At 34.5% G+C, this 19,527-nt stretch overlaps 1 protein-coding gene across 1 annotated transcript; it reads right to left on the minus strand.

Annotated features, from left to right (window-relative positions):
- Positions 1 to 6,812: 6,812 nt before the first annotated feature.
- On the minus strand, positions 6,813 to 18,910 carry LOC148129228 (vomeronasal type-2 receptor 26-like). The gene is made up of 6 exons (XM_087948402.1): positions 18,571 to 18,910; positions 17,419 to 17,710; positions 16,214 to 17,074; positions 8,763 to 8,990; positions 7,951 to 8,077; positions 6,813 to 7,708 (listed from the first exon to the last, which is right to left on the minus strand). Exons 1-6 carry the CDS (start codon positions 18,804 to 18,806, stop codon positions 6,813 to 6,815), a joined length of 2,640 nt encoding a protein of 879 aa, XP_087804528.1. The 5' UTR covers positions 18,807 to 18,910.
- Between the last annotated feature and the right edge of the window lie 617 nt (positions 18,911 to 19,527).

Genomic DNA, 19,527 nt, shown 5'->3' on the forward strand with positions numbered 1-19,527 from the left:
CAACGTCGTGCCCATCCCCACGGTCATGAGGCAGTCCCGGCTACGATGGTTCGGCCATGTGAGTCGCGCCAAGGAAGAATCCATCATCAAATCTGCAATGAAGGTGACTGTCGGAGGAGCAAGACCGCGTGGTAGACCTAAGCAACGCTGGATGGACACGATCAAGGCCAACCTAGAGATCGCGAAGGCAGACCCGACATACGTGGCAGACAGAGAGGCGTGGAAGCAATACTCAAGGACATTAGCGGACCTCGCCAGAGCGCGAGACAAACGCTGAAGAAAAAGAAGAAGAAGAAGAAAATACCTAAAACGAGGTCAGAAGCTTATATTACACTTATTCCAAAAGAAGGGGCTGATCCATTATAAATTAAGAACTACAGACCTATTTCCTTATTGAATGCAGACTATAAAATCTTTGCCTCAATTTTGGCAGAAAGGCTTAAAAAATACTTAAATAATTTTATTCATCCTGATCAGAATGGATTCTTACCAAACAGAAACCATAGTTCATATTGACATTATTTTCCCCTTATCTTTAAAATTTTAAATTATGTAAATCATCCTAGGGTTAACTTTTTATAATTACTACTGGATTGATGCCAATGTGGCTGCTGTAATACAACTGAATATTTGCTTTTTATAACAAGACAATATATTTAAGAAGTAAAAAAAGTGCCACACTCATCAATATAAAACAACCAGCCTCCCCTACATTTTAGCTTAATTCCAATTACTATTATAATTTTTTATCTATTTTATTTTTTTCCAGATTTTGTTCTATTGTACTTTATTAATTTATTTGATTCTTTTTGTTAGATTTTATTGTTTTGTTTTGTTTTTAAAATATGGTTTTACACTGTGTAAGCTGCTTCGAGTCACCATGGGCGAATAGACAGCAATATAAATTAAATAAATTAAATAAATAAATATTCTTTATTCATTAACCATGAAATTCAATCAATTAAACATTCAAAAATGCATCACAAATACCATTGACTGGTGCTAATGGTTGATACGGATTGCTGCCAGCATCCCAGGTATCAACTAAGTACCTTTTAAAGATGTACGATGTTCTGAGTAGCAGTGTTTTTGCAATTCTGCTGGTGATATTGCAGGAAGCTGGAATTTCTTGATGTATTTTGTAAAATTCTTGAACATGATGCCAAGTGCCCCAATGACAATGGGTATCACCGTTACATGTTTCATTCATAATTGCATAGTTTCGATGGCCAGGTTGTGATATTTCATGTTTTTTTTTAGTTCTTTTTCATGGACTCTGGCATCTCCTAGTACTGAAATATCAATAAATTGTACTTTTCAGTTTTCGACAACTGTAATATCTGGCATGATGTGTTCCAAATGGCGATCTGTCTATATTCGAAAGTCCCACAAGATCTTCACTTTCTCATTTTTAATAACTTTTTTCACTTTATGTTCCCATGATTTTTCAATTACAGGTAAGTCGTATTTTTTACAGAACGAAAAGTTGATTAATTTAGCAACTTAGTCGTGTCTTGTTTTGTAATCAGTTTGTGCAATTTTGCTGCATTTACATATTAAATGTGAAATGGTTTCAACTTTGTCCTTGCAAATGGACCAGCAGCCCCAACAGCTGGGAGACTAATCAGTCAGTTCAGTCAGAACTTAGAACTTTATTCCCTGGAGACGCCAGAAGTCTGATTGAACTGGTAGTCACACGGTCTTTTTTTGTTGCCCTGCATGGAGGAGAAGAGTGCTGGAAAGCAAGTTAGTGAGGGATCGGTGTGTGTTCTGGAATGGATTTTGCATTATCATTATTTTGAAATGGGGTAGAAATGAGGATATGGCGTTATCTTTTCTCTTGGATGTTGTAGAAGTGAGGATTTTGCATTATAATGCAAAGTCTAATTTCCACCCCATTTCAAAAAATGAAGTTCTTCAAAAAAAGAAGCTCTTCCAAAAAAGAAGCTCCAACTTCTTTTTTGGAAGGTCTGATTGAACCTTTTCTAAACTGATAGTCACGTAGTCTTCTTTGGTTGCCCTGCATGGAGGAGAATAGAGCTGGAAATCAGGTTAGTGAGGGAATGGGATGGAAGTGAGGATTTTGGATTATGATTGCTTCTAAGTAAGTAAGAACCAGTAAAAGAGGAATGGAAAAATCCCTCTCTGAAGATCAGCATTTTTCAGTCTTGGCAAGTTTAAGATGGGTGAACTACATGCTACCTTGAGAATTCTGGGAATTGAAGTCCATGCACCTTAAAATTGCCAAAGTTGAGAAGCATGAGTCTACACTATAGCTTAGGATTTTCCATTCCTGATTTATTTAGAGTTTGGTGCAATTAAATAAATCAGTTGTGGTTTCCTTAACAAATAGTGATTAAAGCAATATGAACCATAGATGCAGATGTTTCCATACCAAACTAGGTAACATCATCAGTAGTAGAAGGGAGTGGAGTTTGCTCTTATTTTCATATATTGGTGGCTTACCCTCAGTGTTGATCAGTTGCTTCACAAACAATATTTTGATTGGTGCCAGATCTCTATAGGCAGGCAGAGAAGAACTATTTTGCACACCTCCTTCAAATGTTCTTTAAAATACAGAATTTCCCAACATTCCTTTTGGAAACTCCAACATGCAAACTGTGATTACTCCTCCTAAAATGAATCTTCTTTACCTGGAGCTTCAAAATTTGCTGTTTGCTGGGAAGATATGTAGCTAAAAATCAGTCTACATTTAGTGTACATCTGATTTTGGATTCCAACTTTAGGTTACATTTTTGGCTGATTATTTAATTTCTACTATTAGTAAGGAAATGAATGAGAAATCATCATTTTTATAATTATTCCTGAAGTGTGTGTGCATAAAAGGCAGCACTGATCACTGATCATAACAGCACAAGAACAGGCACTAAGCACCAAATCTATAGTAGCAGGGATTTACCACAATAGATGGAACCCAAGGGCTTAATCAGTGTCGCTCAGCTGAAAGATGTATGGATTTTAACTCCCATAATTCTCTAGCCAGTCATCAAGGAGTTTCCACAGAAGATTGTGGAGAATAATGGAGCTAAGAATCTATGAGAGTTTCAGATTCAGAAGGACAGGCAGGCATTAGATAATCTACCAGACACTGTAGTAGTAGACAGATTAATAGACAAAGACCAGAAGAGGCCAGGCAAGCCGGGCGAGGCAAGGCGCCCCTTGACATGAGTGATGTGGAGTTAGTCACGCCCCTGTCACATGACTACCCAGCCATGCCCACCCAATCACATGACCACTAAGCCATGCCCACCAAGCCATGCCCACAGAATTGGCAGTAAAAAAATTTGAATCCCACCACTGATTAGTTTGTAGTGCATGTTCTTGAGCAGCAAGTATTAAACCTGCCATTTCTTCCTTGATGGAAGAATAAGCCATGCCCATGTCAAGCTGTCATCACATTTTCCTTCAATGTTTTTCAAGTGCTGTCCATGCAAAGCTTTGGTATTCCATCTATTTAATCTATCTTCCAGCTGTATTTCCTTATATTCTGCCTCTGTTTCTGTTGTTTTTATAATGTTCTCTGTTTTCACAGCCTGCAGCAATTTTTCTGTACTTTGGTTCACATAATCATATTGTTATTGTTATTGTTATTGTTATTGTTATTGTTATTGTTATTGTTATTATTATTGTTATTGTTATTGTTATTGTTATTGTTGTTATTGTTATTATTGTTATTGTTATTGTTGTTATTGTTATTATTGTTATTGTTATTGTTGTTATTGTTATTATTGTTATTATTGTTATTGTTGTTATTGTTATTGTTGTTGTTATTATTATTATTATTATTATTATTATTATTATTATTATTATTATTATTATTATTATTATTATTATTTAAACATGAAACTCAGTCAACTGAACATTTAAAAATGTATCACAAATATCACTGACTGGCTCCAATGGTTGATACAGGTTGCTGACAGCATCCTAGGTATCAACAAGAATCTTCTTAAAATGTGGGGGAAGGCAGAGCCTCGTCGCTACGATACAGCTGCTGTCTCGGGGCTCTGAGATCGCAGCTGATATCCCCGCTCCTGGTCGGTCCCAACGGACCTAAACCGTCCCGTAGAGACAGTGATAGTAAGGGGTGCGTTCTGTGGAGATCCCAGGGACATGCAAGTCCCTGGTTGATCCAGAAGAAGCCCTTTACCATCGGCGGGGAGGCAGCCATTAAGCTGCTGAAGCTGGGACAGCTCCGGAAGGAAGAGATCGTAAGAGAAAGTGTATCGGCTTGGTGAGGACTGTTTTTTTTAATATTAATATTGGGATGCAAAATTTAGAAGAACAAGGTATAAAGATGAATTGGTTTTCATATGCGCAAATACATTCAAGGTATCTTAAAGATTCCAAAATGGAAGGATTTTATGACAAAATGACTGATTTAGATAGGATTTTGACAGGTACTGATGAAAAAGTGATTAAAAAATTATATAATTATTTGTTGGAAATTAAATTGGAGGATGAACAAGTTAAAGAAACGATGATTGCTTGGGGAAGAATTTTGGATATGGGATTGACTTAGAGAAATGGCAAAAGTTGTGGTCTCAAAATTATAAAATGACAATGTCAACAGCATATAAAGAAAATTTGTATAAGATGTTTTACAGGTGGCATTTACCCCCGACAAGAATAGCAAGAATGTTCAAGAACAAATCTGAAAAGTGCTGGAAATGTCATCAGATTCCTGGTTCATATTACCATATGTGGTGGACTTGTGAGGAGGCCAGGAAATACTGGACTAGAATTAGCATATGGTTGGAAAAAATGACAAAGAAACATATAGATTTGAAGCCAGAGATTTTTTATTGGGAATCTTACCTGATACATATAATAAAAACTTAAAGTATTTGATTGTAAATGTATCAACAGCGGCGAATTGTATTTGCTAAAAATTGGAAGAGTGAGAAAATACCATTAGAGGAAGAAATTATTAAGAAAATATTGGAATGTGCTGAAATGAGTAGATTGACATTTGAAATTAGAGAACAAGAAGATAAACAATTTTATGAAGTTTGGGATCTTTTTTATCAATGGTTAGATAATACAATATAATAATAGAATAGTTAGAAATTTAGGAAATAACGAATATACATTTTTTCTTGGTCTTGATAACACTTTTAGAATATTTTATTAAGATAGACTTGGTATGATTTTATGATTTGTTATAAAATAAGGTAACTAAATTAGTTATCTCGCTTAAGTATGAATTAATAAAATTATAGTCAAATGATTGTTTAATAATGATATTAGGATATATAATTGTTGATTGATAATATGAGTTATTATGTAACATAATTATTATGATGACTATGAAATGGATGCACAAAAAGGAGTGGTAAACCAACCGATACACTGTCTGTAAATATATGAAGAATGATGATGTTTTTATGTTATGTTTTATGTTTTTTGTGTTTTTGTTTGTCGTTAAAATCAATAAAAACTTTTATTATAAAAAAAAAGAATCTTCTTAAAATGTATGTTGTTTTGAGTAGCACAATCTTTTGCAGCTTGCTGGCATTATAGCAGGAAGCTGCAAATTCTTGATTTATTTTGCAAAATTCTTGGACATTGTACCAAGTACCCCGATGACAACAGGTATCACTGTTTCATGTTTCATCCAATAATTGCGTAGTTTCGATATCCAGGTCGTGATATTTCATATTTTTTTCCAGTTCTTTTTAATTGGAATTATGATTATACATTTTTGTCATTCTAATAAATGCAGCAAAATACTTAGGCCTTCTGAAACATTTTGGGATTTGGCTTCTTGAAATTCATTAAAAGCAAGAAAGAAAACACAGATATAAAACCACTATTAGGCCAATATCTTTAAGGAATATTTAAGGCAGTTACATGAGGGAAGCTAAGAAGTAATTCTCCATCACAACCTTCTTCCAAACTCTTTATTCAATTCCCACAACAACATAACTGTGGATGCTATCATGCTTCAAGGGGGACTAGTATTGATTGTTTCCCCAATTTCTGGACAACCATCTTATCCATAATACCAACATATTGGTCTCAACCATCCAAATTTGGAACAGTAGAAATTAGTGGGTATTTTCCTGTATTTTTTTTTTTTTTAAAAAACATACTTCTGAAGAATATTAGGATGGTTGGCAAGATCTTTTTTTACTCAAATATATTATGAGGCTTATGGGTTCCAGGACACAAATTCAATAAGTATGAGACAACTGAACATTGTAATATTAAAAACCAATTTTTAAACACAATTATCTTCTTGATTAGCTATTCCCATTTATTCTTATTGGAGCACAGAATAATGATCTAATAGTTCAAAAAGAAAAGATTCATAGAAACTCTCGAGGTCCTAAAGTTAGCTTGGAAATATAATCAAAGCTAATGCTTTGAAAGTCGCCTTCTTGTGTGACTCTACCTCAATACCTATCTACACATCCTGAAAATTATGAAAAAGTTGTTATAGAAGAGAAAAATGTCTGAATGTTAAATGAGAGTTTGCAGTCACACAGGTTCTCTGTATGTTTATTTTTCCAGTACTGTCTAACTTCCTGGTTTGTCTTATTTTCATGGGAATCTTCATGCAAAGCAAGAGTGACATGCTAAATTATCTATCATACTTTCACAGAGTGAGTGTAATAGGGATATATATCTGTGTCCCTATATATCAAGGTATTGTCTTATATGTCATATTGATATGCTGATATGAGGGAATAACACAGAATCCCCCAAAAGCACCACCCAAAATCCAAACCCTTTATATTATATGGAAAATAACCAATTTATCTTAATTCAAGATATAAATATCAGTTTTATTTTTTTATTAATTGCTCCTTCTTATTCAAATCAGGTCTCAGAATAATGATATAGCACTTGGGAGAAAAAATGCAGCCCAGCAATCCAGCTGCTGAAGCCAAAATGGAGAAGATCTCCACAGCAACCACGTATTTTCCCTTGGTGCTCAAATAGGTGGGAACAAATGACACCCAGACACTGCAAAAGACCAACATGCTGAAGGTGATGAATTTGGCTTCGTTGAAGCTGTCAGGTAAATTCCTAGCCAAGAAGGCCACTGTGAAAGTGACAGCAGTCAAGAGCCCCATAAAGCCAAGGACAGTATAAAACATTGTTGTTGAACCTTCGTTACATTCCAGGACAATTTCTTCAACCATGGAGTGCATGTCTGAATCTGGAAATGGGGGAGACATTGCCAACCACACTACACAGATGGTGAACTGAACCGTGAAGACAGATAGGACAATTGTGTTGGCCATCCTTCTCCCCACCCATTTCCTCATTTTGGAGCCTGGCTTTGTGGCCATGAAAGCAAGAACTACTATGGTTGTTTTACCCAAAATACAAGAAAGAGCTATAGAGAAAGTGATGCCAAACGTAGTTTGTCGCAAGAGACATTTCACTTGATCAGGTTTCCCAATGAAGAGCAGAGTGCAAAGGAAGGAGAGCAGGAGAGCAATGAGAAGTGCGTAGGTGAGGGTCCTGTTGTTGGCTTTGACAATGGGAGTGTCCTGGTGTTTAATGAAGATTCCCAGGACCGCAGCTGAGATGACAGAAAATGAGACTGCAATCAATACCAAAGAAATACCCAACAGCTCTTGGAAAGTTAAGTAAGTTACAGTTTTTTGAAGGCAATGATCTTGACCCTTGCTTGGATATTGATCCTCTGGACATGGGAAACAGTCATCTAAGTCTGGGGAAAAAGAACGAATAAAACTGTTTCACAGAACCATGATAGGTTTTAAGTATGAAGAATTAATAGCATACTTTATTTACTAAGATATTATGACTTCATATTATTTTTTTTGAAATAATATACAAAATGCACTAAAGTATACAACCTATCAAATAAAATTTTCAGACACCATAATACTTATACTTAATAAATTTATATTTATTAAATTATCCATATATTCAACATATTCCTTTGCTTACCCATTTGGTCAGCTATCTTCCCTTCTGGACACTGTCTACACTCATAGCAGCAGGATAATTTCCCTTCAATTTTTACCTTGCTGGAGCCAGAAGGACATTTCTCATTACAGATGGAAAGAGGCATTGTCTGTTATAAATAAAATGAGATTTCTTTCATATGAAGAATGTATGTGTTGGGAGTGTCCATTTCATCAATTATACATACCCAAACTCTTCCCATCCTCATGAATCCTTAGTGTCCAATTTCACCATTTTCTTTTGTTTTAAATTTATTAAAATTCAATTCAATTCATTTGTTCCTCAATCTTCAGCAAGTAGAAGAGGTGTGAACTTCAACTGCCAGAATTCCCCAGCCAGTATGTTGAAGTTTGGAATTGAAGTCCACACCTCATAAATTTGCTGAGTTTGGGAAACAAGCACCTGCTGTTTTTGGTCTGAAATATTCATTTTTAATATATATTTGCATTCTATTTTATCATATACCAATTTATCTTATTGCTTGTCTTAGCTTATCTCAATTTCATTGCATTGAACTCAATGCTCATGCATTGATATGCTCAACTGACTAATCACAAAATCGCAAAATCCAGTACTACAATTACTGAGATGATTTTGTATTGGAGATAATCAAAGGTTATGGGCATTTCAATTTTAAATCACCCGTTTAAATTTCAGCAGTTTATGTTCACATCACATATAAAAAATATTGAGGCTGCTAAATCCAAAGTTTGTTGTCGTGATAGTCATTTAATCATTTATTTCTGTGGATGAATGAATACGCGATTTCGTAAAAACTGCAAAACGAGACACACCTGGTTAAATACAAGGGGCCAAACAGCATCCATGGTAGAAATGGTGTGGAACTTGTCTGGGGGAGCCATGGGATCAATGCTTCCAATTTGGACTCTTAGAAAGGACTTGTTTGGAAATGTGACCCAATTGAAAAAATCAAACCCAGTTTCAAATTCTCCATTGGGACCAAAAGAAACCTGTTCTCCAGCACTGTTGTTAAAAGAGACTTGCTGCAAAAAATGGTGGAGCTGAATGAAAAATCAAAGTAATATAAATATTAACTGGATTCCTTGAAATCATATGGAGAAATCTCAGTTCCTTCTGTTTTGCTTACAGTCAATGGAATGCCATTTTTCCATCAATCTACACTATTTTTAATTGAAAAACAAAGAAATAAAAAATAATTGAGAACCATTTAAATTTGAAATTTTCTTCATGCTATTGATTGATAAAGTTTTTACATTTAAAACTGTTAAATATACAGGTTGTAGATTAAATAAGATCCTTTACATATTATTTCATACATAAAGTACATATTCAGAGTTTTGCAGCATTAATTCAGCTCCAGAAAAATAAACACAGATGGCTGTGTTTATTTACAGCACTTATAAACATAATACATAGATTTTATAAACCATTTGAAGATTTTTCCAACATGCAGCAAACTCAGACAGAAACATATTGCAAGTAACTTCAGCAGACAAGCAAATTAGTTTCTCTTTTAATTTAGTTCAGCAGGCAAGCAGAAGAGAGAAGCAGTTCATTTCAATAGACAGATTCAGAACTCAATGGCTTCAGAGCTGCACAGCTTAACATAGAGCCAGGCCTAGGCTACTTCTAGTTTCAGTTTCCATCCTAGGCTATTTCTAGTTTCAGTTTCCAAATTGTCCCCATTGGCTGATTTAGTTACCATGCCTATTCATTGGCTGACCTTGTTACCAAGCTCTATCCCAGTTCATGAATATACAACATAAGTTATATATTTAAACTTTTTCAATATCTTCATTTTATTTTCAAACTTCATCCAATTTTGCATGCAAGATCTTTGTTATTCAGATCATTGAGATCATATTTGAAAAATAATGATAGTTTTTTTTTAAAAAATATTTTCTTCATATTACAAAGCCAATAATTATATGTAAAAGGATGGACCATGAGGGGCGGTATTTCATAAAAAATATGAAATACAAATAAATAAATATTCTTTTATTTTTTTAACTGTCCAAATAAGAAGGAAATGAGAAAAAAAAAATCCAAATTACAAACTAAGCAATGTGGTATATGCAGTACAATGCCATGAAATATGTGGAGATTTCTTTATTGGGGAAACAAAACAACTCCTTCATAAAACATTACAACATATTTTTACTTGAAGTCAAAAGAGTCATCAAACTATATGTACCAATAACAACTCCAAAAACCAGAAAAAACAGATTACCCATAACAATAAGGAAGCTTCAATCCAAAAAGAGAACTTTGGCGGAAAAAAAAACTGGTCATGTTTCCAACTTCTAAAGCCGATACAAAAATTTGTGCCACCAGATAAAGACTGAATGCACCAATTATTACATTAAACAAGAGGAAAACCTTCTATGCACCAATTCCACTCGCACTTTCTACAATTTTGTAAACAACAAACTAAAAGACTCAAGGTCCATCCCACCCCTGAAAGGACCTAATGGTAAAGACTGCAATGACGACACTATTAAAGCCAACCTCTTTAACACATTCTTTGGCTCAGTATTTGTAAACAGCAATGGATCATGCCCAGTATTTCCCAGTCGAACCACAGATAACTACAATGATCTAATACATATTGATTTTATAGAAGACAATGTTGAAAAAGCACTGCACAATCTAAAACCATCCCTATCTGTTGGACAGGACAGAATAAGTGCCTACTTCTTAAAAAAGCTATCTACTGCCATAGCTGAACCTCTAAGCATAATCTTTGAAAAATCTTTCAGGATGAACTCCTTGGTAAACAGGAAATTACATGAGAAAATAATTGAACTGTATTATGCTAATATCTGTCTGATGGGAGATTTTAATGTAATAATAATTGACAAATTGGACTATAAAACACAAAAAACAGCAAAGAAAGGTAGAAAGACATTGCCAAAATCCTTCTTTCAAATGGTAGATGAGATAAACTTAAAAGATGCATGGAGAGAGAGAAAATAAATGAATATGTGGAAAATAAACAATATAACTTTTATTCAAATAGACATGCATCATGGTGTAGAATAGATATGATATGGATGTCAACAGAATTGCTTTCTAACACACAAGACATTGAAATAGAAGCAAGTCCCTGCGAAGATCACAATCCAACAACACTTGCATGGAAATTACAAAAAAGGAGATCTAGATGGATTTTCAATAATACGATATCAAAGGAAAAAGACTTTAAACAGAAAATTGAGAGAGAATTGACTTTTTTCTTTAAACAAAACACAAAAGATGATACATCATTACAGAACCTCTGGGACACGATGAAGGCTTATACTCGAGGCTTGATAATGGATGATACAAGGAAAAGAAATATAAAACAGAAAAAAAACCTTTAAAATATTGGAAGATGACTACAAGAAGTTGGAAAAAGAACTACAAAAATTTCCACAAAAAAGGACATTAAAATTAAAATGGACATAACTAAACTTAAAATGGGGCTAATGGAAAAAGAAGAAACAGCACAAAAAATTAAAAATGCTAAGCAGAACTATTTTGAAGATGCAAACAAACTAGGCAGATGGCTAGCAGATAAACTGAGAAAGGAAAGAGACTCGAGAAGGATAAATCAATTGATAAATGAACAAGGACATGTATGCTATGGAAATTGTCAAGAGAATGTTCAGGAAGAAAGAATTCAACAATATTTACAGGAAGCAAATTGGCCTCAGATACCTAAAGATTTTGAAATAACGTTAGAAAGTAACATAACAATGATGGAATGAACAAAAGCTTTAAAAAAGCAAAACATTGGGAAAGCACCAGGTCCAGATGGTTTGCCAGTGGAATTTTATAAGACATTACCGGAAACATTGAATCTTCACTTATTAGAAGTTATGAATGAAGTTATGACAAAGAAGAGAATACCCAAAACATGGTCAGACGCATATATCACACTTTTACTGTAGGAGGACACAGACCACGGCAAGTTAAAAACTACAGACCAATATCACTATTAAATTCAGATTATAAAATTTTTCTTCAATTCTGACAGAAAGACTGAAAAGATACTTAAACAATTTTATTCACCCTGATCAAAATGGATTTCTGCCGAAGAGACAGATTAAATATAATATGAGAATAATTTTATATACACTAGAATACTATGAGGCACATTCCGAAAAACAAATGGCTCTGATGTTTTTTAGATGCACAAAAAACTTTTGATAATGTGAATTGGTGTTTTATGCTGTTACAATTGGACCAAATGGGCTTTGGTAAAAAATTTACTCAAGCCATAGAAACAATATATCATAAACAAACTGCAAAGGTTATGTTAAATGGAGAATTAACAGACTTTAGATATAAGAAAAGGGACTAGACAAGGCTGTCCACTGTCACCTCCGTTGCTTGTGTTAACACTGGAAGTGCTGAATAGGAACATCAGAGAAGAAAAAGAAATAAAAGGAATGAAAATTTAAAAAGAAGAGTATACATTACAAGCTTTTGCAGATGACCTAGTATTTATATTAGAGGATCCATTGGAGTCAGCACCTAAACTGATAGAAAAGATAGAAGAGTATGGGAAAGTAGCAGGAAAATAAATAAAGATAAAACAAAGATTTTAGCAAAGAACATGTTAGTAAGACGAAAGAAAGCATTGGAGGATATTTCGGGGATCCAGGTCACAAATAAGGTTAAGTATTTAGGAATACACATAACACGAAGATGTAGCACACGTAAGGAGGATAATTATCTTAAACTTAAACAACAGATTGCGACAGACTGGATAAAATGGGAAAATTTACAATTATCACTGATTGGGAGAATATCTACAATTAAGATGAATGTATTGCCTAGAATCTTATATTTATTCCAGACAATTCCAATCAGATTAGGAAAGAATTTTTTGAAGATTTAAACAAAATAGTGCTAAAATACATTTGGCAGGGAAGAAAATGAGAATAAAACTTAAATTGCTACAAGATGCAAGAATAAGAGGAGGATTCGCTTTGCCCAATTGGGAATTATGCTACCAAGCAACGAGTTTGATATCGGTAAAGGAGTGGATAACACTAAAGAATACCAGACTTTTGAATTTAGAAGGACATGACTTGCTGTAAGGGGAGCATGCCTTCCTCTGGTATAAGGGAACTAAAACACAGGAGTATTTTAGAACCCATTATATTTGAGAAGCATTTTTTCTAAACTGGGAGAAGATAAAAAACCAATATTATTTAAAAATTCCACTATGGATATCTTCTATTGAAGCTTTTTCCTATCCAATAATATATAAAAAGGAACAAAGAGTTAGATATGGTGAGATATTGAATGAAAAGGGTGAACTTAAATCTATGCAAGCGTTAGAAGAACAAGGTGTAAAAATGAATTGGTTTTCATATGTGCAAATACAATCTAGATCTGATAAAGATGTTAAAACAGAAGTTATCTATGATAAGTTGACTGATTTAGATAAAATTTTGACAGGTATTGATGAAAATGTATTCAAAAAACTCTATGGACATTTGCTAGAGTTTAAATTAGAGGAAGACCAAGTAAAAGTAACAATGATTGCGTGGGGGAAAAAAATTTGGATATGGGATTGACTTAGATAAATGGCAAAAATTGTGGTCTCAAAATTATAAAATGACAATGTCAACTGCATATAAAGAAAATTTGTATAAGATGTTTTACAGGTGGCACTTACCCCCGACAAGAATTGCGAGGATGTTCAAGAATAAAATGTTGGAAATGTCATCAGATACCTGGTTCATATTACCAAATGTGGTGGACATGCAAAAAAATATTGGACTATATCCACACATGGTTGGAAAAAATGACAAAACAACACATAGACTTTAAACCTGAGATATTTTTATTGGGAATTATACCGGAAATATATTGTAAAGAATTGAAATATTTCATTGTAAATGTTTTAACAGCGGCTAGAATTGTATTCACTAAGAATTGGAAAAAAGAAAAAATACCTATGCAGGAGGAAATTACTAAGAAAATCATGGACTGTGCCAAAATGAGTAAATTGACATTTGAAATTAGAGAACAAGAGGATAAACAATTTTATATGATATGGGATTTATTTTATCAATGGTTAGATAAAAAGACATGATAAAGAAATAGATTAGTAAGCCTTACAATAAAAGTTAATAGATTGATATAGAATACAATATAAAATATATAACAATTGGAGGAATGTATGATTAAATCATAATTAAAATTAGAATATCTCGTATAAAATGATGGAAAAATAGCTTAGTCAAATGAAGGTTTAATAATTGATATTACATAAGCACAAGCTACATTGATAAGGTGAGAATTTGTATAACTTGTGTGTAATGGTAAGAAAAGGATAGTGCAAAAGATTGTAACCAACTGACACACTGTATGTATATAATTGAAAGAGGGGGGGGGTTTGTATGTTTGTTGTAAAAAATAAAAACTTTTTTTAAAAAAATGATCTAATACATATTGATTTTACAGTAGACAATGTTGAAAAAGCACTACACAATCTAAAACCATCTCTATCTATTGGACCGGATGGAATATGTGTCTACTTCTTAAAAAAGCTATCCACTGCCATAGCTGAACCTCTAAGCATAATCTTCGACAAATCTTTCAGGACCAGCTCCTTGCCAAATCTTTGGTCACAAGCCACAGTCATCCTCATCTTCAAAAAGGGAGACCCCAGCCTAGTTGAAAATTACAGACCAATCTCTTTATGCTGCGTCACCTGTAAAGTCATGGAATCAATTACTAACCAATACATTATCCTCCACTTAGAGACAAACAACCTACTCTCTAATAAACAATTTGGTTTAAATAAAAACTATCCTGTAATCTGCAACTCTTACATTGCAAAAACATATGGACTACACAACTCAGATCAAAGCAATACATGTAATCTACATGGACTTCTGTAAAGCCTTTGATTCAGTGGTACATGACAAATTACTCCTCAAACTAAAATCTTATGGTATCTCTGGACACCTGCATAACTGGATAGAAGCATTCCTGTCAAACAGACAACAAATGGTCAAAATTGGGAGCGTCCTATCAAATTCTGTACCTGTCAACAGTGGTGTCCCCCAAGGCAGTGTTCTAGGACCAACTCTCTTCATACTTTACATAAATGACCTCTGTGATCATATTAAGAGTAAATGTGTTCTCTTTGCTGATGATGTAAAGCAATTTAGCACTACAGACAATACTGCTACCCTTCAAGAAGACCTTGACTATGTCAGAATGGTGAATCAAATGGCAACTTCAAATCTCAACAAATAAATGATCTGTCTTACATATTGGCAAAAAAAAATTAGAAAAAAAATACAGGCTGAATAGTCAAGGCCTTGTTGATGATCCAAACTCTGTCAAGGATTTTAGAGTACTCATCTCTGTCATCTCTAATGATAGCCAAAAAGGCATTAAGAGTTGTTAACCTAATCTTACTTTTTCTCTGGTAATATCACACTACTAACTAGAGCATACAAAACATTTGCTAGACCAATACTCGAATACAGCTCATCAGTCCGGAACCCACATTACGTATCTGATATTAGCACAGTTGAGAAAGTCCGGAAATATTTCACAAGAAGAGTTCTCCACTCCTCTACTCGTTGCAGAATACCTTATGCCACCAGACTTGAAATTCTAGACCTAGTCAACCTAGAACTACATTGCCTTCAGTCTGATGAAAGTATAGTACATAGAATTATATATTGTAATGTCCTACCAGCTTCAACCATAACAATACAAGAGCACACAACAGATACAAACTCAAGGTAAAACGCACCAAACTTCATTGCAGGAAATACGACTTCAGCAACAGAGTAGTCAATGTCTGGAATATTCTACCTGACTGTGGTTTCTTCCCCAAACCCCAAAAACTTTAACCTTAGACTTTCTACAATTGACCTCACTCCTTTCCTAAGAGGTCTCTAGGGGGCGTGCATAAGCGCACCAACATGCCTACCATCTCAGTCCTATTGTTTCTTTTATATTTCTTATATGTATCCATGGATTCATAACTGTCATGAAAGTAAACCTATGAGGATATCTACAGTCTGCATTTAAAAGACAAATTTTGAAGACAACGAAGTCCACATTTTGGACAGAGAAGACTGCTGGTTTGAAAGAGGGATCAAAGAGGCTCAATGTCAAAATTGATCAGCTCTCTCTCAACAGAGGGGGAGAGATCATCATCTATCTCCAGTCTACTACACAGTCCTTTAAAGCCAGTACTTTTATACCTGATCATCCTTTATTTTGCATGAGCAAATGTTACCTGCCACGTTGATTGAATGAAATGCTTCTGCCTCCTCGGATCAAATTTTCGACCATCTTTGAGTTGGGAGGCATGCAAGGCCCTCAGAGCATGTGCCACAGCATAGACTGCATTGTAGATGCTGTAACTAAGTCCACCCATGGTGGTCTCAAAGACAGAATTAGGAAGAGTGTCCAGCTTCTCTTCTCCAGTGCAGATCCTTTCAGCATTCTCATCTGAAATATCACTAGAAAATGAGCATTCAAATACATCTTTCCAGAAATCCCTAATAAGCCCATTGTCTTTTTCAAAAATTGGGTTTTTCGTCTGCATAAATTGTTGGAATCCTATTAGCTCTTTTGAATGAAGTGCAAAGGAAATTGCACCATGGAGAAAATCAATGGGCAATGTTCTTTGCATTAGAATAGAGGTGAATTCCATTTGAGCTGGCATGATCCAAACTTTGGCTTTTCTCTCCTTTGGAATATCATCAGAATCTAAAACAGAGAGCATCATCCTCAATGGCACTATGCTTGAAGTTTCACCATTCAAGATCACAGCAATGACTGTACTCCCCATGATTATTCTATATAATTTATCTGCTTCCTCTACCATTTCAGCAGCTTCATTACCATACATCAGTTGGGGAAGACATTCTGTAAAGTCAAAGCAGATTCCTCTCTCTGAAAACATAGAAAGACTCTTTTGAACGAACCTTTCTCTATCTTCCTCAAACGGAGAAATCATTCCAACCCAGATCCATCCAAAATGCAACAGTAAGTAGAGGATTCCTTTAAGCTGGTGGATCTCATCAGGGAACATCCATTTTACAAAAAGTGCTGAATTGTCATTATATGTCACGGGTGCTGATCCAAATGTGATCTACGTGGGGAAAAGACAGAAGAACCAGAGTTTTCTAGAAAAAAATATATAAAGGACTAATGCATATATCTCTATGTACTAAATAACTGGGCCTGAGTGGGTGTTCCAGGCAAGTTCCTAAAAATGAAATTTTTACCAAATAATGTCTGCAAATTTAGTACTCATCAAGCAAAAAGTAGAATCCTTTCTCCGTAATCTTCATATCTACTAACTTCCTCATCATTAAATAACACATATTTTTTGCTTTCAGAATCCTTTTTATAAGAGTGATTATCAGGATTCAATATTTGAACATTGTGGACTTTCACTTGTGGACTTTCCATCTTGCTCCATATTTTACTCACCTGGGGAAATTTATAGTTGCACAGAGTGGTTGCCATATTGACACAGGTTTTAGTCTGGGTTCCTCCAATGATGGCCACCATATTTGTCTGGTCATCACATTTGTAATTTGGGATAAATTTATCTTTTGTAGATAGGAATTCCATTGCTAAAAGGTAAGTTGTATAATCCTCAAGATAGTTGGTAGCGATGTGGAAACCGAGGCTAACATTGGACAAAATCCCAGAATTTTCATTGATGTCCTTTACAGCAAATGCCAGAGCCAAAGTGTATTGGTAATTATGAGTGAGGAACCTTCAGTGAGAATTATAAACTGAATGAATATACTTCTGCTTTAGATTCGGACAGGAAATATTTTAAATATATGTTTGTGTGTATATACATTTATACACACACACATTTAAAATATCTACTGTCTGAAGATATCTACTGTCTGTCATACACACACATATACACAATTCGTACATACTTAGTGTGTGCATATATGTGTGTTTGTACATGCATACATATATACTTACACACAAAAACAAATATCTGGAAAACCATAATTTTATTATATGATAGGGAATCATAGATAGGGGGGAGCAGTAAGCTAAAATCGAACCGAGAAAGCATTTGTACCCTGCTTTCTTCTGTATTTAAGATTCTTCTTCTGTACTTAAGATTTTAAATTCATGATAAAATATCTCTTCCAGAAGGAATTTGAATGCTAAGGTAGTATTTGATTTAAGTTTTGTCTATATTTTGCCCAAATTTTTCTAAGAGCAGGAAGTCAGTTCCATTTTTCCACCATAGAATTGTAAAAACTTGAAAAGTTTCTCAAACACATCAGAGGGCTTAGTGTTTTAATTTTTGGTTGAGATGAAATGTGAAGAAGCTTGGAATTATACTGAGATCTCCAAGTTTTGAATTTTTCAAGCTTTTTAGTGTCCTAGAAAGTTGATTTGTCTCAATTTAACCTCCAGTGATTGAACAAGCTGATTTTCTCCCAGTTATGGAAGTAAAAATGGCTAAGCATGGACACTGGATTAGCATACTGACCACTAGCAACTGAAATATTTCAACAGAAAAATGGAACATAGATAATACAGTATAGGTAGAAATAAGGAAAATAAGAAGAGGAGCTGGAGGAGGATTAACAGGGGGATACTTACATGTACCGATCAAGTACTTCATGAGAAGGAAGGCTTTGGAAAGTGATCTCATTTGAAAGAAAGAAGACTTGAAAAATAATTGCAGCAATTATTAAGTCTCCAGACTGATAATACTTGTGAATGACTGGAAGAGGACTACTGAGCTTGCAATTGTAAATAGGAGAAATTAAGAGGGTAGGAAAAAAAGATAAAACTACAGTCCTGATCATAACCAACTCAGTGTAATATATAGTCATTATAGAAATTAAAGAGCAACTGCTATGTTACCATTCAACCAAAGTTATGGGGACCCATTTACGTTACTAAAGATAATACAATGAAGGTTATCTGGAATTAAGACAAGGATGTATCACAGATCAAACACAAATCCTTCTTTTTCTCCATGCAGGCAGTTCTTTATATTTCTGAGCAGATGTGAATGCTATGTAATGTCTTAATCTTAGGGTCATAATTTTGTCAGTGTCTACTGAAATTCCCTTGAGAGATAGGGTAGAAGGGACATTTACTATACTTAATTAGTAATCAGTACTATTATTTTTTCCAAAAGTACTGTCTTTGAAGAATATCAGAAGGAAATATGTTTACCACATCTCAGTACTCACTGCAACACTGCTATGAATCTTTGAAATTAATATACAAAGTAGAAAATGGTGCAATGGGTGGTTATATCCATGAAGAAGAAAGCAATATACAATTAGAAAGAAAAAGAAACATGTCTGTTGAGGTCATAGTGTTCTCTCCTTTGTTAAATACAGGATCTACCTTATAAAGTGGTACTGTAAGCTTTAGAAGGATTTACTGATCCCATATCCCATAAGCCTGTGCATTTTGTTAAGTGGGACCTAGCAGGAAAGCACTTTCTGCCCTGGCCTTATCTTGGAGATCATTCTTGCTCTCAAGATGTGGCTGGCCCCAATCAAGTCATCCTTCTGGAAGGCCCTTAAAAGACCAGAAAGT

The sequence above is a fragment of the Notechis scutatus genome, chromosome Z (assembly GCF_049901735.1).
Source record: "Notechis scutatus isolate UNSWTSFEM ecotype Mainland chromosome Z, rNotScu1.2, whole genome shotgun sequence".
NCBI lineage: Eukaryota > Metazoa > Chordata > Lepidosauria > Squamata > Elapidae > Notechis > Notechis scutatus.

Excerpts from the sequence above, each read along its gene's own strand:
- LOC148129228 (XM_087948402.1), bottom strand. The coding sequence starts at position 18,806 with ATGACTATATATTACACTGAGTTGGTTATGATCAGGACTGTAGTTTTA. Across the intron at positions 17,711-18,570 it reads GAAGTACTTGATCGGTACAT|GTTCCTCACTCATAATTACC; the intron begins GTAAGTATCCCC and ends TTCTCACTGAAG. Across the intron at positions 8,078-8,762 it reads GGCCCCTTGTATTTAACCAG|ACAATGCCTCTTTCCATCTG; the intron begins GTGTGTCTCGTT and ends TATTTATAACAG.